The 26760-nt window shown below is 41.7% G+C and overlaps 1 protein-coding gene across 1 annotated transcript in view; it reads right to left on the reverse strand.

The window, feature by feature from the left end:
* Positions 1-731: 731 nt before the first annotated feature.
* RGS22 (regulator of G-protein signaling 22) overlaps positions 732-26760 on the reverse strand; it is a 106878-nt gene continuing 80849 nt past the window's right edge. Inside the window, exons 18-28 of the mRNA XM_019528000.1 lie at positions 22778-22944; positions 20614-20776; positions 19700-19858; positions 18495-18557; positions 14491-14652; positions 11040-11219; positions 9112-9273; positions 5497-5601; positions 3576-3678; positions 2835-2954; positions 732-896 (exon numbers count right to left, since the gene is read on the reverse strand). Coding sequence (XP_019383545.1) covers positions 853-896; positions 2835-2954; positions 3576-3678; positions 5497-5601; positions 9112-9273; positions 11040-11219; positions 14491-14652; positions 18495-18557; positions 19700-19858; positions 20614-20776; positions 22778-22944 — 1428 coding nt within the window. The 3' untranslated portion in view covers positions 732-852. The remainder of the gene's footprint in view (positions 897-2834; positions 2955-3575; positions 3679-5496; positions 5602-9111; positions 9274-11039; positions 11220-14490; positions 14653-18494; positions 18558-19699; positions 19859-20613; positions 20777-22777; positions 22945-26760) is intronic.

Consider the following 26760-nt stretch of genomic DNA (forward strand, 5'->3'; position numbering starts at 1 on the left):
GGACAAGAACGGTGAAGGATCCAGGTCATATCAAAGACGTGCATCTCTCAGTGATTCCACTCACTTTTCAGAAATATTATTTCCCAGGCCTGCTACTCAGGGCCTTTTAAACACTGCTTGAGACCACAGCCAAAACAAAATTGGTATGGGGCAGAAGGTCCTTCAGATCAGAATCCAGACTGGATTTAGGCATGGGCTTGAGTTCAAGACCAAAGTAGTACTAGGGGTTTGTGTTTTGATACCTCAGAAATGTCTGGCTGTGGATAGCAGTCACTACTGCCAAGGTACCAGAGTGCATGCACACACAGATGTTTCTGGCAGCTCCACCAAGCAGCTGTGCTACCACAGCATAAAATGTACTCTGGGAAGGGACCAGGGCAACTGGCAGAAGCCTTATTCTATTTAGCCGAGGAGAAGTAACTCTGTTGGCAGCTGCAGACGAGCTTTAGGCATGGACACATTCAGAATTGTGAAGGTAGAGCTGGAGTTCACTGCCCTGTAGACTAGACCTAAGATAGTGTAACACTTATTAGCTCAGCACTGAAAAACTGAATGCGACTGTAAGAGCTATGGGGTAAGGATCAAGTTGATCCAGGTGTCTGTACAGCACCTACCACAGCTGGCTCAACCCTGATTGGGGTCTATGCGTACCATGCACTACCATAATTAAAAAAAAAACATAGCAAAGCAGCAGCAGCAGCATCACATTGCCATGGAGCCTGTGTTTTCAACCGGTGACTCTACCATCTGTTGACCCTTGTAGGTGGATTATCTATGTTCTGAAAATCTGACCGCAAACCAAGCTGCACGTGATTTACTTCAACTTCTAACTCGCCCTAAGGCCACCATAATTCATTGTCTCTGCGTTCCATCCTTCACATAGGTTTTAAATCCTCCTGGAAAAGGTAAGGAAATATCATTAACAATGTGGCAGCCAAGTGCAAAGGATGAAACAAGTAATCACAAAGGTGTGAAAAGGCTTTAGTGAATATCCAGGCACTAAAAGGATGTCCTGTTCCTTTGGTAACCCAGGGAGAGGAGGAACAAGCACTTGCAGGATCTGGGCTGACTGAGTGTGACCAATGTCTCCCCTACAAAGGCAGAATCACAAGAGCTGGGAATCAAATCATTGCAGAAGGAGCAGGTGAGGAGAATCAGAGAATGGAAACATGAGGCTTCACTACAAGGAGCCATCCAAAAGTAGCTAAAACAGCAGGTTGTTTTGTAAGGAAAAGGAAGGAAAGAGATGGCAAAATAAGGAAGTTGAGAGGGCTACAGAAACCAGCATGACTGTGGGACAGAAGGAAGGGGAGAGACAAGGAGACAGACAGCAAGGGGGAAAGGATACAGGACTCATGTAGAGAGGATGAAAAGAGGAAGACAGCAGCATGGGAAAGGAAATGAAAAACACAGGAAAGAGTGAAAGGAGAGAACCTAGCCTGTGGAAATTACTCCTTCTGCTGGTCACATACAGGTGGTGCTGCCTCAGGCACTGGAAGTACCATGGTCATAGTAAAGAGCTGAGGCCACCTTGCCTTGAAGTAAGGATATTGAAATGAAGCAGCAAAAGATGAAGGGAAGATGGAGGGAAAACAAAAGCATGCTTCTATTGATTTTAAAATAATTCCAGATGATCAATTTAAAAACAGTTCCAAGAGAGGTGTCTTAAGTTCAGTATCATCTGAAAAACTGAGGGGGTTCCTTAACTGGGGTTCCAAATTCTGCTTTTTACTTTGAGGATCTCCTTACCTTCCCTCTTCTGTTCCCCATTTTACTCTTTATCAGCTGCAGAGACAGGGTCAACCTATAGCTAGATCTGTTTGAGGACTTAGCTTTTCATTCCACCAAGCATCTTCCAACACCCTGAATCAGCGGTTCTCAACTGAAATGCTGCGGCACCCCCAGGTGTCACGAGAACCTGCCAGGGGTGCTGTGATGCCTACACTGTTACAGAGTGCAATTTACCCATATGCATTCATTTCAGGGGGACATGCAGCCCAGCTGAGAGGGAGCTACAGCTGAGGCAGCACATCTGACTGCGTTACATTGTACAGGCAGGCACGCTGCTTCTGCTTCAGCTCTTCTGGGTTCAGCTCATGCTGAAAAGCAAGAATAAGCTAAAGCAGAAGAGGCGTGCCTGCCTGTACTACATAGTGAAGTCAGGTTTACTACCTCTGCTACAACTCCTTCTCAGTTGGGTTCCACGTGCCTCCTGAAAACCAAAGCTTGTGGGGCAATTTGAGCCCACAGTGGTGGCATCCTGGAGACTGACATTGCCACCAGGTACAACTGCCCTGCATAATTTCTACTGCAGCCATTTCCAAGTTTGGCTCTCATGTATTTCCTGAAAACAGAGGTGTGGGGGACAATTCCATCTGCCCTGCCTGCCTCTGTTTCTGGGAGACACCGAGCAGGGTCAGACTGGGAAGGGCTGTGGCAAAAGTGCATGCTCCTGCCACAGCTGCTCCTCAATCAGGTTCTGCAGGAGGTGTACAGTGGAGATCCACCTGGCTCAAGTGGTGGTGGGAGTGGGGTAAGTATAATATATAATTATAAGGATCTAATCAAGTAATAACTAATTAACAATCAACAAGATAGGTATGTTTATATTCCAATATTCATAACATATTTCCATTCATTTTTTAAATGCAGTTCCATGAGATTTTAAAAAGTGAGGGGTGCCTTGAATCTAAAATAGCTGAGAACCGCTACCCTAAACTAGTTAAAATAGAGTGGGTCTAGAGTGCCTGCATGTCAGAGATCACCACCAGGCAGCTGAAGGTGAGGACATCATTCAACACAAATGTCAAGCTGATGCAAAGTGTCAGACTCACTTTCTGTGTCTTTGGAAATATTTGACCGTTTCTCCAAAATCAAACTAGAGGATGGCGAAATGGAAGTTTTTTCTGAGCTTGCTTGGTGGTTCGGCTTCATAAATGACATTGATGAGGCAGCTACAAAAGGGAGGCAAAATGAAATTAAGGGAAACTGCTTTCACTTGGGAAAGTGTTATGGAACACTGACAGGTTTCCCACTTTAAGGAATGAATAGGAGACAACTGTTTGAGTATAAATTCTTTGGGGAAGTATGAGGATATTCAATTCCTTACTGACTAAAACTGCAGCAAATGCCAGTACATTCAGTGAGAGAATGTCAGCAGAATTATAAAAAGTTATTTTTTTTTGCCTGCATAAAGCTCAATTGGCTCAAATGCAAGGAAATGAGGAGGAAAAATGCACCTTCTAGCCCAGGGGCTGGAACATAGGGCTGCAATGCACTGGTCCCATGACTGCTGTCTCAATGTACAGGTTGAAGTAGCATGTGTCCTACTTGTACAAATGCAGATCCCATGGTCATTTCCCTGTGACCTCAGTGATGACAGTGAGCCATGTGCGGTGGGTAAAAAGAGCCACTCAACAGTAGACAATAGGGGTATTGGAGGCAAAGGCCCACCCAAATAGTCCCAAAACAGAGCAAGCAAAAAATAAGGGTCTCATGCTAAGCAAATTTCACCTTGAAGTGTATAAATAGTTGGACCAAACTGTTCTCCTAAACCACAGAATTTGATTAATAACCTGTGAAAAATGATGATGTCTTTCTCTCCAGATCTTCTTGCATTTTAAGGAGTACTCGCTCTTGCTCAAGGGCTTCTATGTACTTGGAATAAGACCAGGAAACCTGCAAGAACCATTTTAAAAAATCAGTCTCTTCACCATGTAACTGGTAGTTGATGGTCTGTTTCAACAAAGAACAGGCTTGTTTATGTTACTACAATGCTAGTGTTCTTGCAGCTGAAAGAGGGATTGGAAAGAAGGGTTTTGTCTTCACAATGGTGAAAGTGAAAGAAATGAAGAAAACGTTCCTAGCAATGAGTAAATCCCAAAATATCAGAGGTGCAGTTCAGGGAAGTCTGAGAGGCTGGATGCTTAAGCTAATTATTCAGGTCCCCATTTACCTTCTCTCCCCCCTTCCTGTCCACATGTTCAAATGCTGTATCCTTTTGTTCTTTCAAGATTCATTCTTTTGTTCCCCTGAGCCCCTTACCTTACTACTCTCCTTGATGGCCTATCCCCCACTCCCAAATCTCAACAGGCCTATCAAACCTTCCAGTTCTTTCTGCCTTTCCTGGCAGTATTCTGCTATCTAAGGTAAGATGATACATCTAAGACATGGCACCTCCTCTCCTCTAAAAGAACAAATGTTGGTCTTTCAATTTTAATTTACCTAGTTCAGTGTAAATTCTAGATCACTCATCCAAACTATTATAAGGACTATAATGCAAGGTATAGGCTAAGCCAAGACTTCTCTATATCAGCCCTTTTCCCTAAAACTTTAAGGGCCTGATTCTATTCCACTTATTAGGAATCTAAGTAGACTTAGGTGCCTAGATATAATTCTATTCCACCCTGTTCAAGTTCATAAAAATCCATTAATGCATCTACTTTTGTAACCTACAATCACCTGACCTTTGAGTAACAAAAAAGGCAGCAAGAAAAAAGGAATACCCTCCCAACTTCTGCATTAAATATTTTCCAGGGTCTGGAGCAAGGTAGAAGAGAATCACACTTAGGTGCCTAAATCCACTTACAAGCCTAATAAATGGAATAGGATCCAGCCCAATTTTGTATTTGGTGGCTCAGTTTAAAGAACTATTACTACAACAGAAAGCAGTTTGAAGACAGAAGCTGTTTCAGTAGATTTTACCAGTTTCCCAAAAATTGTGAGGCCCAAGGATATCAGGGCCTGGTCATGCAGCATTATGTCCTGGGAATGAGCCAGTTCACTGTTTTCTAGAGACAGGTTTGAACAAAGGTAGAATATTTGTTTGAGGGAAAGGACCATAAGCAGGACAATTCACTTATCCAAACTATGGTGAAATTTGGGGTAGCTGAGGCTGGTCCTTCTGCATTCTCAACACCCACAAGCTTTACACCACAAATCATAGCTTAGTATTCGTAAGCTGCTGTATCCATTCTGTCCAACAAAAATTACCATTTCCCTTTCATTATATGCCACAGTTTGATACATCATGAAGACTGTTCTCAATGAAGCAGCAGGCAATTCTACATCCAAGTACCAAGATCTCATAAACAGTGCCCATTTCCAAGTTTTTCAACCTTAAAACTGATTCCCATAAGAGTTGTGGCAAAACTAAATTCCCCAAAAGGCATCAATAGCCCCAGGGTATGGATAACATCTAATACGGATCTGGACCTCATTGCCTTTGGCTTACTTCTAGTTTATACCTGTGCTATTCTCACTTCTCAGCTTGAAAGGTCTGAAATGTTCCTCAGAATCTAAAACTGAGAAACATCAGAAGGAGTAGGGCAGGTTACTGATCTGCAAAATTAATGGGTAGGAGTTAAAGATTTTTAAGAACACTGCAAAAGCTGATTTTAAAGCCAGTCTCCCCCCTTCCATTTTCTTTAGCACCTGTTTCAGCTCTCAATGCAGGCTGAGGTAAAGATATCCAGAGCAAGCTATACTGTTACTCACCTGCCGTGCAGATGCTGATGTAGATGCAGATGAAGGTGTTCTTCTGCCCACACCCCATTCTTCTCCAGACACACTGCTTGCTATACTGACAACCTTTTTCCCTTGCTGTTGTCAATAGAAACAAGTCTTTGATTAGATGCACATAGTGGCAGCTGACCTGGGATGACAATTGAGATGTAACAATGCCATGGACAATATCTTTGTACATTACACGCATATTTTGAACAAAGATTTACAATTCCCAGTTGATCATTTCTTCCTTCACAAGAGGTATCATAAGACTTGCTGGATGGTAGGATGTACCTGCAATGGAGCACACTTCCATCTATTTTAAGACCAGGCAGGACCACTGTGATCTTACACTCTGACCCCCTGCTTAACTCAGGCCATAGGGCTTCCTTGAATTAATTTGTGCCTCAAGATCCAAGGGCTGTGGTTGAGCTAGAGCATATCTTTTAATCTTTTGGCTAACACAGGCCATGGGACATCCTTGAATTATTTCCTGTTTGACTTAGAGTATCTCTTTGAGAAAAAACATCCAATCTTGATTTAAAGATTTTCAGTGAAGGAGAAGCCAGTCGAACTCTTGTTAAGTTGTTCCAGTGGTTAACTACCCGCACTGTTAATATTGTTTTAAACATGCTTCAAAGGGATATCTGAAAGACCTTTATAAAAGGATTAATTAACCTCACTACAGACCTCTGATGCAACTAAGGGTCACCCATTCTGCAGAAGGGATACCTGAGAAAAAAAAAAAAAAAGATTAAAAGGCTTCCCAAGGTCCTAAGGAGAGTCTATGGAAGAGCTGGCAAAAGAACCATGATCTCCCAGTTATCTGTTCCACAACACTATCCTTTCTTTCTATCTCCACACTATCCCATCTCTGTACCTCCCTCAATATCCTATGGATTAGCAGTCATGAAATACTGTCCAAATGAGTGCTGACCTGCTCCTCCAGCAGGCATTCCATCTTCCATCTGAAGCAAGGCTTCTTAACCCCTGCAAAATTCCCAGTTACTTGGACTGAGACAAAATTTCTGAAGACAAATTTTATTTATACGCAGGGAATGTGGAGATATATGTGAGATTGTGAATGATTTTTTTCTCCTAGTATGCAGGGTGAGGTCATGACATAGTAAAATCTTTCATACCATGACATCACCATCAACAAAAAACAAAAAAAACTTGGTGAGGTTGATTCCAGTGAAGGAAACATGGGTCATTTATACCTTGCCTTTGATGCAAGAAAATCTCTAAGTTGCTAAAGAAGTTTGATCAGGAAGGAGAGACAAGGACTCCGAGAAAAATCAAGAGTCTCCCAAATGAAGCAAGTATTTATCAAACATACACATTACTTAGTCAGGAGAGTTGCTTGTGAAATGGCACAAATCCCTCAAAGGCTTACCAGTTTTTGGAAGTGTGGAATGAAATTCAAGACTCATTTTCAAAATCTGCACCATACCACTATAACTCAATAGTGAGGATACAGCGTACCAATAAAAAACAGTGCCATTTGCCAAAATATATAAGTTCACATGAATAAGAAATCAATCACACATCAGCAATTCTTTCCATATAACAGAACTGTCCTGCATCAAGTATTGGATTTCCTGTTTTCTAGATTTCCTGGAATTTTCCTAACAATTTGTTTTTCTCCCACAGTTGTAATAGCATACTATAAACTGCCAGATTTTGAACCCAGAATGAATGCAAAATAATTTTCTTATTCACCAAGGAATCACATCATTTAAAAAAAATAAATAAGAGTCTGTGGTTTCAGATAGAAAGATCCTGATCCTATAAGGTGCCAAATACCCTCCATTCTTACTGACAAAAGATACTCAGCACTTTGCAGGATTTAGTCTAAATTGTTTGGTAACATCCATTTGTGCCAAAGAAAAGTGAAATCCAGGCACCTGGGAATCTCCTTATTCTGAAGGGAGGACAAAGAAAGAACAAGTGCAGATTTAAAACAAACATTAACAAAAACTCATTCAGGTTTTGGATAACTCTCAGGCTAAAATTTCAGAATTACTTTGGAAGTGAAGCAAAGTGCAACTGCATATTTAACTCACTAAAAATACTGGCATAAGAACAATTTACAGAAAGGAACTGATGCAACCAGCATGTGTCACATGCAGTCTAATACCTTAAAGAAGAACAAATCCATAGCTCAAAGCTCAATCCCACTAGCTGGCCTAGGCCATAGGCACGTAGTTCAGAGAGAGGGTATAAAGCATATTTCCCCAAGCCTACGTCATTCCACACACAACTGCTACCTCAGCCCAACAGCTGAAGGATCTGCATATCAGGTAATCTCCAAAGGAGAAGAAGTGTCTGAGGTGAAAGCAAAAGCATGCAGTAATTGCCACTGTGTCCCTTCCTCATGACTATGGCAATGTCTACCCAGGCATTTGTTTGTGGAAGCAATGTGCTCTGGAGAAAAGAGCATGAGTTCTGGTTTCGACACTGATTATTGTGTCGCTTGTGTTAGTCACAGTATCTGCCTGTGTCTCAGTTTCCCCTGTCTCTAAAATAGGAATACTGGTAGAATACTGGTTCTCACAGAGTGCTGTGAAGATTAGTTAGTTTAGGTCTCTGCCCATCCATGTACTCATGAACACCACATATCAGTATCTGAACAGCATGTTTATATGGTACATTGAGGATGTAAACTACTATACACATTTTAATCAACTGATTTCAATGCAGCTGTTCCTTTGCCCTTAAAAAGGCACTCTCAAACTCATCCGAACATTTAGGTTTTGAAAAAAGAACTTTTAGTCCAACCTATGACCAGCACAAATTTTTCTGTCATTTTAAAAACAAGAGAATCTCCAGGAGAAACAGCTTTACAAACTAACATCGCCATTGGAGAGGTACATCTGAAACACAGACCCTTTCTGCCAATGCATGAGCCCCTAAAACCTGGTACTGATTGGAAACTCCCTCTAAACAAAAGTGTAAATGAGTAGCCTAAGATCCCACTACAAAAGGTGAGGGACATATAATAAAACATCCAGAAGAAGAGTAAGCAAAACATCAGAATTTTAAAATGTGTTGTTTAAATTCTACAAGGTGCTTTTTGTAACACATCTAAGAAAATGGGTTTTAAAAAATGTAACTGATAGCCTTATAGATACCAGCTAAGTAAACCCTGCTTAAAAATCCTGCGTGCATGCAGGTAAACACTTATCGCATTTACACACGCAATATATAGAGAGACCTGTTTGAAAATATTCCCCCCGCCTTTTTTTTTTATTTTTTACATTTTTGCACCCCCCCAAAGATAAATAAAAATGTACTTTCCCCTCTATTAAAAATGAGAGGGAGGAGGGAGTCCCCAGCTGTGCAAACACAGATATAATGTGCTTCTCTTTAAGAACAGTATTCCTATTGACTTCCCTTCTTAAAATTAAGCCTGTGTATAAACACATGCAGTACTGGGGCCTAATTCGCCAATACTGAATAGTATTTAAAATCTGTATTCTAAAAAAAATATTAGAGTCTTTCCATTGACTTCAGTGGATTTTGGATCAAGCCCACAGAGGGGATATTTGTATTGTTAATGTTTATTCACCAGAAAGTATGTTTTTGGTTCTTTCAGCCTCTCACCTGGGTCTTGGTGAGTCGTTCTTCTGCTGATTTTCTTTTCCCTTTTTCCACTTTCTTTTCCTTTTTCCTCTCCAACACAGGCAAAATTTTTTCATCAGCCAAATTGCTTCGAAACTCACAGAATTTTGGCCAAAATTTAAACAGAAGAGCAAAAATAGTCATCTGAGCAGAAAGAAAAGGAAGTTCAACTTGCAGATGTTAAGAAAACAGAGTTTACTGTAAAAAAATGTAGTTTACCATAAGAATGAAATAACTATTTCTTTTTTTAAATACACAGCATGTTTCCTCCCACGTACGGTCTCCTGACAATTCAGTCCAGCTTTGCCTTGCACATGCTTTTCATCAGTGTGTTTATTACTGGTGAGAAATCTTCCTAAAACACAGTTAAAAGGCACTTTCTTTTTCTATATTTCCCTAAACAATCATCTGCATTAATGAAAACATCCATCACTTTTTTTACAAGTATTCTTACTAAAATATGCACCAGTTGAATTACTTTTTACACCACTATTCTGCTCAACTATTTAAAATATTCTGTTCATCAGGGAGAGTGCTTTTTTTTCTCTTCCTCTTTAAGAGAAAGGAAATACTTTTTTGCCTCTGGAAAAGCTCTTAAACCACATTACAGATCCATGAGCAAATCTTGGATAATTTTTAAATGATATAATCTCTCATAGGGTCTTTGTTGAACTGGAATAAGGAAAACAATAAAAAAAGAGAGATTCAGTGCATTCTACTGTCGCACAAATCAAGGCTCATATATTTAAAAAAATTTAAGCACTAAACTACCATCAGAATCAATGGGAGTTCAGCACCCAAACATCTTTAATACACTAGGCTCAGATTTTTAACCTGCTGAGGATCCTATGCTTTTCTTTGATTTAAAAAATAGTTGGCCTCAGAGATTTAGGCCCAAAATGCTTACTAGTGTCCATCCTGTTGTTTTCCCAAATTCTTCTATTAGTTCCACTCTGTACTTCTAGAGTTTGGTACATTTAACAGTAGTGGGGCTTAATCTTAAATTAGCCTTCTCACTTATCTGACGATCTATATAAATCCTCCTGTCTTACAAATCATTTGCCTCTTGTGACTTTAATGGAACTAAGTATGCTTGTAGATTTTAAAAGGAGCTGGCATCAGTTTGGCGAAAGGGGGAGGAATCAGTTACTTTTATTTTTTAAAAATAAAAGCATAAAAGGTAATAACCATACAAGGTTAATAGTATGAATTTAAAAATAACCCTGTTTGGTCAGTGGAACAGAATTAGCTGAGCGAACACTCCTCCCAAGCCAGCTCCTTAAATCTCCAGGAACAAAAAATGGCCAGAGAGTCAGAAAGTTAAGATGCCTGTTGTGCTTTCTTGACATCTGATATTTTTTAGATTTAGAAGTGTGAATCCTCAGACCACAAAAATTGGTTCATTTTGTTAATTAAGAGATAGAAATCAAGCAATCCAAGAAACAAAAGTAGTATGTCTAAAGGAGTGCCCCACTCCAGGGTATAAATAACAGCATTTACCCAATCTACTGAGTGATTAATATTCTGAAGTCTCTTCTTTACATTTACCCTTAATCTCAATAAAAACAGTTAGTTACAATGAAGGCACAGATCCTTCTGGGCATAAAGGGCCCTGGTTAAGGCATACCAATTTCAATAGCCAACAGCACACAAGAGAGCAATGTGGCGGGCACCAACTACCTTTGACTTCCCAGCCTGAGAGATCAGACACCCTTTGCAGTTGGATCACTCACACCTCTGGATCTGTAGCAAGATACCTTATAACCTGCTAATACACCCCTAAGAACAACTTGATAGCCACACTTATTTATGGGCAGAAAATTGTGACCTCAAAAGGCAAAACCTACCTCTACAAATCAGGTACAATGCCTCTAGTCTAATCTGTTACTGATTTATCCTTGACCTCTTACCTGTGCCTCTCTGAACACATAAGGCCCAAGTTCTCTCCTGTGCTCTACAATCTTTTGAGCTTGCTCAACTGGAATGTCAATTTGTAGAGCTGGAGGGATGGTGGAATTAATAAAGCAGTTGATGATAGCCGTGATCTTATTCTGGATGGTAACATCATCACAGTGAGAATGGCACATGTCCTGAATGTGGGAAAATGCAGTATGCAGTGAATATGGCACTACATATTAGAAGCTATCTACCTCCCTTTCCCCCAGTTCTTAACAAGGACAAAGAAATCCAGAGAACATCAGCTCCACACAACTAATTAACTAAGGTACAACTGAGTTCTTACATTAACAGCAAATACATATTATCATGACACCAAAAAAGCCAGTGGGATTACTAGGTTGCATACATAGTTATGGAGTGGAGATAATAGTTCCTGTTTACATGATTCTGATGAAACCGTGTATTTGATATCCCTGATTCAATCTGAGCAGGTAATTGACAAATGGGAGACAGCTCTGAGAAGAACACCACAAGTGATGTATTCAGCAATAATATTATTTTATGCTTTGCCTACTAATTTGAGATGTAATACATTTCAAAAAATGAAAGCAAAGAGAAAAGAAAAATAAGTCACATAGGATATAAAGGAAAGATGAGAGCAGGACAAAGGGGAGCAGACAGACACAATCCCACAGAGTGTTACATTTTTTTCATACTTATTTTAGGAATCATTTCTTTTTCAGTTGCCCAGAGACATGCCACCAATCTGACAGGCTGTAAGGAACAATGCAGGCCTCAGCACCCAGAGGGAGTTCTGCTTGAACATTAATGGCATGGTATGATTCAGACAATAGAGGCAGGCACAATTCAAAACTCTACCCACAGTTTTGGCAGTATTCCTCCAGTACAGCCTGACCTGCCACACTCTTGCTAGTTCAGTCTTTTGAATCTTATAAAGAGCAGTGACTGCCAGCCCTGCCAAAATACCATGGGTGTATGATTGTGGTCAGACTGTACTTTTCTTTGTTTGATAGGAAAACAAATAAAATTAACATAAATGGAGGGTCAAACAGTAATAGCTTTCTTCCTAGAAGAGTTCCACAAAGAAAATGCCTGAACCGGCAAACCACTTTTCTCCACAGTACCGTCATGAAGAACCACTAACCTGGATGTGTCTCAGAAATTTTGAGTGTAGGTATTAGCCCCCACAGCTAGTCTCAGTTTTGAAGTAAAAAATGAATCCCCATCTCATAGCCTTAGCTAAAGAGTCTTGGTTCTTTTATGCTTTCTGAACTGGCTGGCCTTGAAGAAGCCTGTTCTGGCAATTTCAAACATAATGAGCCAGCTCTGATTTCCTGTGGTTCTGATGTTCATTTGCTCAATGAATTAATGATGGCAAAGCAAGTAGTTACTGTTTTGATGAGCACCTCATTAATGTATGGCTGTCATTTACTTTAAGAAATGCTTGAAAATTGCAAACTGAGGTCACAGCTTACCAGAACAAACATATTCTTGGCTGTTTTCCCCCCTGACTGGGACTGTCTTTAATATATGTTCACAAACTGTCTAGCACAACTAGGCCTAGTCCTGACTGGGCTCTCCATAGAATGATAGAAAGTTAGGGTTGAAAGGGACCTCAGGAGGTCATCTAGTCCAACCCCCTGCTCAAAGCAGGACCAGCCCCAACTAGATCATCCCAACCAAGGCTTTGTCTAGCCAGGTTTTGAAAACCTCCAGGGATACAGCTTCCACCACCTCTGTGGATTACCTGCTCCAGTGTTTTACTACCCTCCCAGTGAGAAAATTCTTCCTAATATCAAACCTGAATTTCCCCTTGCTGCAACTTGAGACTGCTGCTCCTTGTTCTGTCATGTGCCACCACTGAAAACAGTCTAGCTCCATCCTCTTTGGAATGCCCCTTCATGTAGTTAAAGGCTGCTATTAAGTCCCCTCTCAGTCTCCTCTTCTCTAGACTAAATAAGCCCAGTTCCCTCAGTCTTTCCTCAGAAGTCATGTCCCCCAGCCTCCTCACCATTTTTTTCACCGTCCACTGGACTCTCTTCAATTTGTCCACATCCTTTCTGTAGCGGGGACCCAAACCTGAACGCAAAACTCCAGATGTGGCCTCACCAATGCTGAATAGAGGGGAATAATCACTTCCCTTTACCTACTGGCAACACACCTACCAATGCAGCTCAGTATGCTGCTAGCCTTCTTGGCAACAAGGGCACACTGCTGGTTCATATTCAGCTGACTGTCCACTGTAACCCCCAGATCCTTTTCTGCAGAGCTGCTGCCCAGTAAGTCAGCCCCTACCCTGTACTGGTGCATGGGGCTGTTCCATTCTACATCCAGGACTCTCCACTTCTCCTTGTTGAACCTTATGAGATTCCTTTTGGCCCAATCCTCCAATTTGTCTAGATCACTCTGAATCCTAGCCCTACCCTCTAGCATATCTACTACTCTCCACAGCTTGGTGTCATCTGCAAACTTCCTGAGGATGCACTCTATGCCATCTTCCAGGTCATTGATGATGACATTGAACAAAATCAGTACTAGTCCAGCATGGTACAAACACTACATCATCATCATATTTGACTATACTGCCTGATTGCAGCAATGCCCAGCATTCTGAGAGCAGGAGCCTAGCATAGTCATAGTCAGTCACAGTGCTCTCCTAACCTCATCACAGACTTCTTATTCCCTGCCAGGACCATCTGATCCCTAGGTAGCTTTAAACGGAAGGGAGAAATGCAGAACAAGTAGAGGAGTCATTGGGCCTTGGGTTCAGCAATGCTCCCCACAGCAGTATTTGGCAGCAATGTGATCTAAAGGCACAATCTGGCTCTCAGTTTTTTCCTGTGTGCATTTTCTGTCAGGCTGTCACAATTTCACAAGGGGCAAGTATTCATGAGAGAAACAGTCCAGGTTGGCCTATTGTTTGGTTCTTGCAACTTCAGTGCAGCTAGGCCAGATCTTCAGCAGCAGTGAATAAGCATTATACCAGGAGTCTGTCTTTTAAGTGTAAGCTCTTTGGGCTATTTGTATACACCTGATTTCAGAGGTATGACTGATTCAGTGATATTCTCTCTACTTTAAATGTGGAGTACTGCTAGAACTATAATGCCCCCAAACCTGGATGAATATTTTAGTGCTGTCACTGCATTTGCACAGCACAGTATACATCAATGCTAAGCAACAACATTTTGAACATAGACTGGATCTCTTTAAATGTGTATTATGATTCTATAATATGTATAAGCATAAAGGAATATGAGTATGAAATGCTCAATTAATTTAAAAGATTCATCTAAAAGATTGGAGGCTCTGCATGGAAGAAAACAATAAAGCAGTGAAGCAAGCTGCACTGATGTTGATAGCAAACTGATTAAAGGTGTTCTAGTTGAAAGTCTCCAAAAACACATTAATGGATACATGCACTTAAAACGACTTCCATTTTACCTTGTATTTCTGAACCTCTTGCCAGAAGAGCACTCCATTCCCCAGTAAGTCTCCTTTCAAAGACACAAAGCGCTGAAACTGAAATGCTGTTACTGGATTCAACAGCGCTTTACGAAAAGTAATTATTTCCCGAGATGAAGAAACCCACTTATTGTCCACATGCTGTCAAAAGAAAAAATAAATGCACGGAATAAACTCTGTTTCAAAAAGCAATAACAAAGGCATTAGTTAGGGTAAACTGTCTGATACTTATCTTTGCACTGACCCTAACTTTCAGTAGTTTATGACATGGATACAATAGAACTTGGCAATCTTTCTTTACTTTCTTTCTTTCTTTTTTCCCCTTTGGTTTGGCTTGGGCAACATTTTTTGGAAGATGTGATGGGAGAGGAAATGACTGACAATGATTTAGAACATATGACTACATACTATGAAGTATGGAAACAGCCATTGTTACTTTTTAGGGAACAGTTTGAGTTCTTTTTTGTTTTTTTACAAACAAACAACAAAGAAAAAGGAACAGACAAACCACACAGCTAAAAATTCTAAAGTGCTTCTGACAGGGACCTCGCTAACAAAATCAGCTTTGAAATGTGTTGTCACGATTACCAACGGAAGCTGGAGAGTTTGCTCTCTCCGGAAGAAAGTCTACTGATAGTAAAACATGATTTAAAGTCCTCACGATATTTTGGGTATCTTCAGGCAGCAAAACAGACAGAAAGTAATAATCAGGCAGAAAAGTGAGAGGAGAAAAGGATGATTCAGGCAGAAGTTTGCTGGAAATGAAGTATGGAATGGAAATCAGTCCCCTGTCCTTTTTTACTGAACCAACAGTACATCTTATGCTTTATTATTACCAGTAGTCACTAAACGTAAGTCAAACAATTCCCCATCATTATCAGATCGATGATTGCAAATTAGCCTATAATACTGGTATGAAATTCACCTGGACCAAGGGGGGAGGTGGGGGGGGGTGGAGTATAGTCCAGTAGTTACCCAGAGGCAGAGGAATGTGTTGTTCTTGCAGAGATTGAAGGATTCTTGCATATTTATCTGATATCAAGTAGACACACTCTGGCCCCTGTCAAGTTCCCTAGCTAAGTTTCCCTGTCTTTCTAAGGCTGATATTAATATTACAAGCTTCGCCTGATTCTATCATTAAATAACTGAAAGAAACACCCTAGGAAAGTAACTTAGAATGGATCAAGATCAGAACCAGTCTCCATTCTTCTGACACCATGAATTGTGAAGTTTTGTTTATACAATGGTAAAGCACGACTGGGGTGGAAACGGCTGCTCTTGTTTGTCTCCATTCTTACACAGCTTAGCATTCTTAAGAGGTGGGGTTAGGCGGCTGCTTCTCATTCCTGAAATTCTGCAAGATTCTAGCTTGTCACCCCTCTAGCTGAATGTATTTAATGAGGTTGCTAGGAGGGTTAGGAGGGAACCAGGGTCTGTATAACTTTATGTGTTCTTATGATACATAGCTGTATTTTTCCATCCTTTCTCATTTAGCCAAAGCTGTTACATGTATTACATCGTGTTTGGGAGGTCAGAGCAAGCTGGCTGAGCCTTAATCCAAGTAAGATTAAGGGGAGTCATAGATTCGAAGGCCAGAAGGGACCATTGTAATGACTGAATTTAAGTTCCTGCAAATGCTGGCCACATGATGTTGGCTGCAGGAATGAACTGGAAAATATGGCAGCAAGATCAGTCCTTCAACATGAGGACAGGCACCTTCTGCTGGATTCACTATTTGAGTCTCTGGTTAATTCCACAGCTGCTGCTAAAATATCCAGGGGCAGCAATAGGCATGCTGACTTGTTCTCATCTTTAGCTGGCCAGAAGGATGTAACTATCTCATTTGAAGAATGAGGACTTCTGGCCACTATCCATGACTAGATCAAGTTGAGACTAATCAGTCGAGGAACTAGTTCACAGCCCAGGCAGCAGGGCTTCACTTCTCTTGCAATAAAGGAATATGGTGACAGCCCAACAATCTCATCACCTTAAAATAAAATAAGTTAAATTAGGACAGTTCCAAAAGAACTGTCTTCCTGATCCTCCTCAAAAGCCCCACGCTTGTTCCATTCATAGTCCATAGAGTCACTATAACCAGGAGCTGACTGCATGTTAGAACATGAGACCAAAATGTTATTAGTCAGGCCTGCTCTGCTATGCGATGGGCAAGGTGCTGCTCCTATACCAGTCCTGATCTACTTAAACCCTGCTTATGACTGTGAACGCCCCCCCCCGTCTGTCCCTTCTGCAGAGGCGGAAGGGTGCCCCAGCGATACCGAGCATTCACTTTACGGACTATACGCGCCGAACTCGCCTGCCACGTCTTTGATGTTTCCCAGTTCAGTTGGATCGTCGAACACGTACACGTCCAAAAATGAGACCTCGTCTTCTCACAGGGTCCCGCGTGGTTGAGGGCTCTGCCACCCCTATACCCTCACCCGTGCCTCCGTGCCTTAAGGCCAATCCCTTGATGGCCGGCCCTATAGTCCAGTCTTCTCTTCTACGGGCTCAAACCCCAACAACAAAATGGTCAAGGAAACGCAACACCGCTCCCGTACGGAGTTGCCGCTTCCGATACCTGGCCTTTGCCCCTGCGGGGTTTCCTGCTTCCTCACCGGGGTCGTCTTTCCCTTAATGGGGAGTCTTCAGCCCTCCTTCCGGGACGCTCGGTCCCCCACTGCAACGGCCGCCGCCAGCAGTCCGTCCGCCCCCTGTCCTGAGGTCCTTCCTCTGTTTGGGGTTCCGCCGGAGCCAGATGCTCCTGGCCAGCCTGATCCGTCCCTCCGTGCTCGGGGCCGCTTGGGTTCCGCCGGAGCCAGACGCTCCTGGCCAGCCCAATCCGTCCCTCCGTGCCTGGGGGTTCACCCCCCTAAGTTCCGCTCCCCGCTGGGGTCTTACCCGTGCCCCAGAACGTGCGGGTGCAGTGTTGGGCGGCACACACCCGCCTCCTCACGCTCTCGCTGGTGTCCGCCCTTTGAACTGGCACTTCCAGTTCCGCTGCCTCGCTCTCTTGCTCCGACGCTGCTTTTACCTCGGCTTCTCTCGCCGCACACCTGCAACAAGTAAGCGGTTGTCCCACCTTCAGGGGCAGAGATGGATGCGGTCCTGTGGGTGGCCTGACCCAGTGAGCCTCGGAGCCTCCTGGTTCACTCGCACCCGCACAATGACACACAGTGAAACAACCACCATAAGTGACAAGCTGGAAAAAGCTGTTGTCCTAAACACAGATACCAGGTGAAAATTCAAAAATCAGAATCCACATGGCACTAGGGATTCTTCTCTACCCAGTGGTTTGCATGAGTGATTGGTGACCTGGTCTCCAATTGTTTTCAACAGACAATAAAAGTTAGACTGAATAAATGTATACAACTTGTATGTTGGCAACCACAAAGAGTTCTTTGCTCTTTAAGGGGAAAATACTGGCAAACATCTCCTAAACTGTCATACTACAGAAGTTTAAGATTTCTAAAACTGATATTATCTTGGTGCTGTACAAATAAAATACAATTCTAAATGAAACAGATACTGTGAGATAGTATTAAACCTGCCCACTCTTCTGCATACTTCACATTCTCTTTTGTTTCTGCATGTAATCCACTTGCAACAATAAACAAACTACCAGATGCTCGAATGAACAGCTTGTCCCAATAAGTCCACAGCATGAAATCCAGATAAATATGCACTTAAGGTATGAAACCAGTTCTAAGCCTTAGAGGCTACGGGCACTGCACAGTCTTTGGTGAGATGTATGCACTGTATAAGATGGACCTCTCCGGACACGGAGAGTCCCATCCAGCTGGGCTAAATTTGCCACTGGTCTAAGTGAGCAGAACTCCCCTGAAGTCAATGCATTTGCAACAACTTTTGACAGTCTTGAGTTTGGGGCTTGTTTGTAAAAATGTGGACTAATGAAAAATCCTGAGGGTTAGAACAGAAAAGCCTAAGGAAATTGAGGGAAGAGGAAAATAATAGATATCACTTGCCTTCCAGGCCCCATTCCTCTTCTCATTTCTCTGGATTAGGAGATCTTCAGCTATGTCCCGTATCTGTGGGTGAATATAAAATGATCAGTACATTTATATGCCTTGTATTAAATTCCTATGTACAGTACCATAACAGGTGAAGGTTGGAGGCCAATTAGTTAAGGCATTTTGTTATGGATACAGAGGTGTGAGTTAATTTCACTCCTTTCCCATCTGTAAATGGGTACCCAATCATTTGCACTAGGAAGTTGAAGGCTGCTAGATATGACAGTAGCTTCATTACTCCCCTTGTGTGTTGTTGGCTAAGCTTGGGATGAACCTTCAACCAAATGCTAACCAAAACCATAGATATTAAGTGAAGTATACCAATAAAATATACATGTGTGTACTGACAGAGAATCCAATCCACCTATGATTTTGATGGCTCTCTGAATCCTCTCTTTGTTGAAAAGAGAATTAAATCAAATAAGTGTCCATAAATATCTCTGCCTAGTTAGACATGGCAGTTTTTTCTGCATCAGTAAAAAATCTGGTTTCAATTTTTTGGGTGTGCTAAAAACAAGATTTTTTGCTGTTCTTCCCAGCAATATGATTTTTTCCCACAGATCCCAAAGTCGATATACTACCATAAAAAGTAAGTGAGACACAAGCTATGTCTATCCACCAGCTTTTTGGCTCTGATGGACCGGCTGGAGTAATCGTTTCCTTACTCCCAACTCTAATGTGTAAATTAATTTACAATAATTCGTTAATGTGATCAGTAAGCTAAGCTATAGCCATCCAGTCTCCACATTTGCAGTCTTGCATTTTTGTCTCTTTAAATAATTCTGCAAAATACTACAGAATAGGATTTTTGCTGTGTGCAAGTCTAGTGAGTGGTGGTAAGTGTGGAATACTGCAACAGATATCAAAACTGCCCCCCATACAGTCTGGAACACTGTAGAGACAGCAACCATTATCATCTTCAGTTTCCATGGCCCCAAAGCCATCAGTCAGACTGTGCCATTAAACTGCTTTCACAGTCAACAGTTTCACACTGCAACCTGTTGGTATATGTAACTCACTTCCATGAAATTTAAACTGAAAGTAAGCTACAAATGACTGTCATTTTCTGCCCCATCTGCTCCCTGTCTTATCCCACAAGTAAATTATGGACCCAGCAAGAAAACAGTACTGGAATGTACTGTTAAGTACTGAAACATTACCTTTGTTTTTTTGTAGGTCCCAGCTTGTTCATTTGACAGGAACAATGGCAGCCATTTTTTTTCTAGCCTCATCTGGACATATTTCTGAATTTCAAGGAGAACCGGTGAGGAAACTTGATCATGAAGAATCTGTCCCCAGCCTCCACCTAACTGCATTAGCTAAATAATTCAAATATGAGATGAGATGAGAGAAATTCTTCCGTATGGGCAAAACATGTATTCCTCTTGAGCCTTGTCTCAGCAAACCATTGAAGCATGACCTTAATTTTAATCAAAGCATTTAATCATATGCTCAACCAAGGATCATATGCAGATATTCATTGCATGGGGCAGATTGCATTGGTCTTACCTATGATGCAGGAGGTACAGTCCATGTACAGGTTCTGGTACAATAATGCCCAATCTTGGAATGAGTAAATGTTACAAGTATTAAGTTACTTTAGATCACCACAGCTGAGACATGGTATCACTTACAGGTGGATTTACTTTCCTATTAAAGATCAGAATAGGAATAAGCCATTTTGGCTTGAAGTCAGTTTTGCCCTACTCTTTTTTAGCTGCATTGTGTACTCTGGGCTGCAGCCTAGGTTCTGGACTACATAATGTAAATATACTATGAACAGAGAAATGAAACTAGACTGCTGGCACAGAAAACAGAAGGTTTGGGAAGATTTTTAACAGAGAACTGAAGGAAAAGTGGGCAAAGTTTGGAAGAGTACTGAGGTAGATGTTAGGGACACCAGTAACACAGAGGGAAATGCAAAGAAAAAGCTACTAGAATAATAGATTTGGTATGCATCTAGCTGACACAGGCATCTCTCAGCACACGGTTATGATCAACTGTCAAATTTCTACAGGAGTAAATACATTTATCTGCAAAATTTCTCTTTATCTAAATTTTTATATACTGATACCTGCTCTTGTTGTTCTCTTGTAGCTGGACTATTGGGTCCAAAGAAGTATTTTTTATTTAAGTACTTATTTTTAATATCTTTAGATTTTTCCTCTCGCTTTCCTTTTTCCTTGTGGAGCATCCTTCTGAACTGTTCAATATCTATCCAGCACAAAAGATCCATACTATGAACAAATCAAAGATAACAGTCTTTGTTATTCACTGTCAATCTAATTATCATTAGAATTCTAATGAATTACCAATTTGATCACAATTCAATGAAACAGAATAAAATGACCAGATCCTGGCTATAATTTTGTCTCAATTCCCTGATAAATGAGAAGTTACAATCAGTATGACTTATGGTGCTTGTTAACATTCAGACCAAAAAAAGTAAAGCCTTTAAAGAAAGTCTTTACAAACAAAATGAATTATTTTGGTGAATTTTATTTCTGCTGATGTTTATGACCTTGCTTCATATAGTCCTATTTTCTCAAGTTTTATTATTCAAATTAATTGATGAATGATTTCAACGCAAAATTCTAGATATATAAACTTTTCACAATCAGTTGAATTCCTTTTATATTAAAAATTTCAGATCTGTAATGTGTTATTTTTGATTTGGCATACACATCACCTGATATTAGTTTTGTTTCTTAACTGGAAAAGATAAGTATGATAAAAGCTCATGCTTCGAAAATGAATTTTTAGACTAATCTCTAAGGGTCTTAAAATAGGATGTTTTTTGTGAAAATTCCTGACAATTAATTTGTTCACTAGAAAATTTGCAGAAAATGAAACCTGAAAAGATAGCCACATGCAATACTGATTTGTTTGTTCTAATAAATGTTTGCTGATTTTTGTCAAAGGTGTTAGTCCAGGGGAAAATTCTGAAAAGCACTTAAGTGATTTAGGGAGAAAAGTTCCAATTTCAAAATCTTTTGAATTCTTAGGAACTTAAATCCTATTGATACTTATGTTCCTAGGGTGACCAGCAAACAATCCAACAAAATAATGCTTCATTGGAATTTGCCAGTTACTTAAAACCTAAATGTTTAGCACAGATAGATCACTTTGGATGAGGTTCTGATGGAACCCTGGTTGGTTTCTTGCAAGCTTGCTTGTGAAGGTGCTGGGTAGCCTGTCTTGCAGTCTTCCTTCAAGCTTGGAACATCAAGGCTCCTAGAATCATAAGGCTTTGGGGAAGCCCACCCAGTAGATCCTGGGGTTTCCAAGGGCCAGAGCTGTAGCTCCATTCCCTTCCATAGGGGATGGTGAAAGTTTTGGTTTTAGTTACAAATTGGAACAAAGCCTGATTCTGAAGTATTTAAATCTTCCATAAAATTGTATTACCAGTCCACTTCTCTGCCCAGTTTTACTAAGACTCTTAGACACTTTAAAATATTTTGTGCCATGCTGAGTCTACAACTATATCTTTGTTTACCCAGAAGCAGTAGGTAGCACCCAAAGCTTAATCACAGAGGAAAGAAATTTTAAGAAAACAGTTGAGAATAAAATGGGATTGAAAGGTTGAAGCATGAAAACACATTACCTACTGAAAGCAGCTATACAGCATTTGCTGGAATATTAAAGATGTGGAGACGATAAGGAAATGTCATTTTCAAACAAACCATTCACTCCTGTCCCAACTCCTATACAAATTTCTTTTTATCTTGGCTTTCCAAGATTTTCAAAATCTTTGTGTGTTAAGTTGTGCATGCAGTTACTGTGACTGTACACTTAACTATGTTAACTGCATGTACAAACACTGCAATTGCTTATACATCTCTGATAATTATGTGGCCAAATTCTGTATTTATAATTTTGAGCCTTAATTTTAAAAATATAAAAACTTCTGAACTGCAAAACCAAGAGAAATGGTTACCCGCTGTATGACAATTTCTCTCTTCGGGTGGATGCCTTTAACAGAAGCCCTGGGACTTCTGAAAGCAGAATTTGATCAAAACTATTTTATCACTGGATACTGAGTCCTGAATAACACCTAAAGCAATAATTCAGTTGTCTGAACAAAGTTCTGTTTTTAGTGCATTCCTTATATAATTCAAAAAGAAACAGTGAAGTAGAAAAAAAAAGAAAGAGAGATAGGCTCCAATCCTGTGGCACTTATAAAACAAAACACCCATAAAAGACAGCAGACATTTTGAGCACAGAAACTGAAAACGTACATTGCAAAGTGTTCTTCAAGGAAGAGGCGGAACTGTTCCAACTTCAGTTTATTGCGGAGCAGGTCACGAAGGGTAGAACCCGTGCACTCATCAGGGACTTGGCTCAAAAGCTGCTCTTCTTTGAGAATGTCAGGACCCGGTAAAAGACTGGCTTCAGGAACAGCACCCTCATGGAAGAAATTACTCCAGTTACACAACTAAGGCTTTTGTGCCTATATCTATATCAGTCTAATATTCTTTCATTAGATAACGTCTTTAATCCATCTTTACTGGTTTTCTTCCTCTTGCTTTTTTGTTGTTGATGATTGCCTCTATGCAGTTATATTTTTTCTGTAACTCAGAATCAATGCTGTGTCATGACCCAGCATAGAAGGAATGTTGCTATTACACAGAAATGATACCACGGTATGGAGGAAAAGAATCTGTTCTAACTACTTGAGCCCTAGGGAAATGAAGTGCACATCTAATTTACAGTATGGAAAGAAATCATATTTAAAGTTATTCACACTGGGCTCCATTGCTCAGGGGTCACTGGACTTGCCTGACATGTCAGAGGATTGGACCATATGAATGCTAGAGGTCTCTTCCAGCCCTTCTTTTCTATGATTCTGTTGCCAGGTGCAAAAGCATACTGCATCCTCTTTTTGCTGGATTACCACCCTAAGGATTCAGAATCCCTGTAATTAAACAATTTTGAGGACCCTTTGGAGACCATCAACAGCAGCCTGCACCCAGAACGTCAGTGCCACCATCTTCTGCCATGTACATGAGGCAGTCTACAAGCCAGAGATGGTCAAAGGTAATAGACCTCCTTTCCATTTGGGATACTGAAAACACTCAATGTTCACTCTGGACAGGCTACCACAACCAAGCCATCTATGAGAGTATCACCTCTAAAATGTCTACTCAAGGGCACAGTCACATTTGGCATCATTGCCATGCCAAGGTCAAAGTGATAAAAGTGCAATATAAGAAGGCCTGAGACACCACCACATCTTGGGCACTCAGACAGTGGCTTGCACCTGCTATGAGGAACTGTCACAGATTCTAGCAGGGGATGACTTGACAGAGCTCTCATTTGTTGGCAACTCTGGAGTCAGCCCTCAGGCCACCAAGGACTCAGAAGCCTCTGACCAGAAAAAAAAAAGGAGGACTCACTGGTTCCTGCTCCCACCATGGCCAAGGAGAAGGCACAGAAAGGTTAGGAGAACATTGGGAAGTCCCTCCTTCTCTTTGAGAGCACTGATTAAGAGGATACCAGTTATCTGGACATGAGAGCTCTGATGCCACTGACACCGACTCCATCAACCTCACACTAGACTACCTCTTCAACATTATATGCCACCAATACCTCTCCTGCAGAGTTGACTATTCCCACCACTCTCTTACCAACTGTCCCTTCTCCATTCCTGCTCACCGTTCTCCCACCACTATCAATAAGCAGACCTCAACAGCCACCTGCAAGAAGCCAGCCCTCTTCCTCCCAGCACCCAGGACAACACTGAATGAAGACACAGATAGAGCAGACAGCCATCCAATCACCCAGTAAATTTCAGAATTCCAGCACTATCTTTCCATCCCACGCCTGCAAAATGACTCCTGGCATTGTAAGACTGCCTGGACGTCCTGTATTGTCCCTGAATAAGGACACAGGTGACCCTCAACATACACTCCCAGGGAGATAAGGTTTTGGGGTGCATGGAGCTAGGGGCGGGGGAGGGGGCATATGGTTTTGAATCATTTAAAGCCAGGGGACAGCAGCCTTTTAGACTGGTGGGCTGGGTACCTGCAACCAGCTCCTGCTGGCAGCTGCTAATCCTGTCCCTGCTTCTGATCCCTGTTGCTCCAACTCCCTCTCTGCTCTATGCCCCACTCTGCATACCGGGTGCTGCTAGAAGCCATGGTGAATGCCAACAGAGAACAGTAAATTTGGCAGTAAGGGCACAGAACAGGTAGTTTTACAGTGGCTCCTTTAAAGCAGAACACTTCCTTCCCCCTGAATTGGACCCTCATGGGCCAGTTCATAGCTCTTCATGGGCTGTAGGTTATGGACCCCTACTCCAGAGCAAACCACTGGAGGGGGATCAGTGTTGGCTGAGGAATGTCTTTATGGACAGTGGAAGGGCCATGCCATGAGTTTGTAAGAAGAGGTACTAGCAAGCCACGTTAGCCAAGCACATTTCCACTGCCCTCCACTTGGCCATGAGGTAGCCAAAGGTGGACTCAATGGTCATGTAGTAACTGCTTGGCTTGTGGTTGAACAGTTCTTTCCTGGCATCCACATGCCCCACAAGGCAGGAAAAAGTGGGCATCTTGAATACCCAAGTAGCAGAAGGCATAGTTACTCCTTCCACTTCGATGCTGGTAGTCTTACGGAAAAACTTCCCCCGCCATATCATCAGGAACACTCATCTGGAGTTTCTAAAGACTTTGGTATTGTGGACCTTGCTCAGCCAGGCAGTGGTCATGTGTGTAAACTGAATTTGGTGGTCCATAATGCTTTGCAGCATCACAGAAAAGAAGCCCTTGTAGTTTGTATAAACTGAGCCATAATAGGCTGGGCACAGGATAGGTCATAAATGGCCTATCCTGTGCAGGTCAGAAAGCCCAGGAGGGCAAATCTGGGGATGACCTCCTGCGACTTCATGAGGCAGAGGAATGCCAGTGCCAGCACCCTATGAATGGCATAGTATGCCTCCTGCCACAGCTGATCCTGCTGTGAACCTGCCCATGCTGAAGTGGTTAGCTGCACAGTACAGGCTGACAAGAGTAGCCATATTTCAGATACTGATGGGCACAAGCTGCTCCCTAGTGAAGGGTGCCCTCATGCATAGCTTGCTGCTTGGATGAGAGAACTAGCACAGTGCTTCTCCATGAAACCATCTTTACGAGGGTGGTATGTCTCAAGCAAAAGTTCTACCACTACTGCTCTTCATCACGCATCCCTAGGACTCTATATTTCCACCAGCCACTGCCTATCTCTCTGGCCCAGAAGATTTAGTATACTATTTGCAAGTGGTCCAAAGGGTAGCCATACTCCATGGCATCCTGAGGAGCTTCATCCTCATGCATGTAGTTGTCAGTGGTGATGAGTAGGTAGCACACCTAAAGGAAGCATCTTTCCAGGGTCTTGGCAATGGTAACCATCCCAGCTGGGTTCCCCAGGGGGCTTAATAGTGCTGTTCCTGTAACTGATGAGCACTCCTAAGGGGAAACTGACCAGGTCTGAAGTGGCAGAGAGCACCTAGCACAAGGTGAGAAGGGAGGAGGAGTAAATAGTTAATAGGCCCTCTCCTCTACAGTTAGCAGTCCACAGGAGTTTCCTAAGACTTGGGCCCCAAAGTCATGCTGGGATCTCTGCTCTCTAACCCCCTAGCTGCACAGCTCTACTACAGCATGGACTTAGAGCCATTTTGAAGCAATTCAGCTGGGAAGGACCTATACATCTACATGATACTGAAGCATGACTCTGAAATATGAAGTTTCATACTAAAATGGGATTTGTAGCATATCAAAAGAATGTTTGTCCATACCTTAAGGAACACCATTATCTTTATTTGCTGTTTACTTCAAATATATTGACCCAAATTCCATCATCAGATAAACCACTGTAAGCCTGAAGCAGCATAAGGGGGTGGTTATTCAAGATTTAGGGCCCAACACACTTCCAACTAACTTCAGTAGAAGTCCTAGGGATTACTTAAGTGGGGGTTGGATCTGCTATAGCTGTAAATGAGAGCAGAACTGGACTCATTATTTTAAAAAAATGACGGCCTTTAAAATGAATGAATGAATGTCCCCCACATCGGTTGCAGTGAGTCTTTTCATTCCTGATACATAAAGCGTTAACCCTCTTTGATAGAAAATGAGTTTGTTTTTACTAGTAGGTGCTTCTCTTACCTCATCCTTCTTGGAAACACTCTCTTGATGCAAAGCCTGCAACTTTCTAAAGTACACTGAATCCAGCTGTCGAGTTTCTTCCA

The sequence above is a fragment of the Gavialis gangeticus genome, unplaced genomic scaffold, assembly GCF_001723915.1.
Source record: "Gavialis gangeticus isolate Ggan-Ray unplaced genomic scaffold, GavGan_comp1, whole genome shotgun sequence".
Taxonomy (NCBI): Eukaryota; Metazoa; Chordata; order Crocodylia; family Gavialidae; genus Gavialis; species Gavialis gangeticus.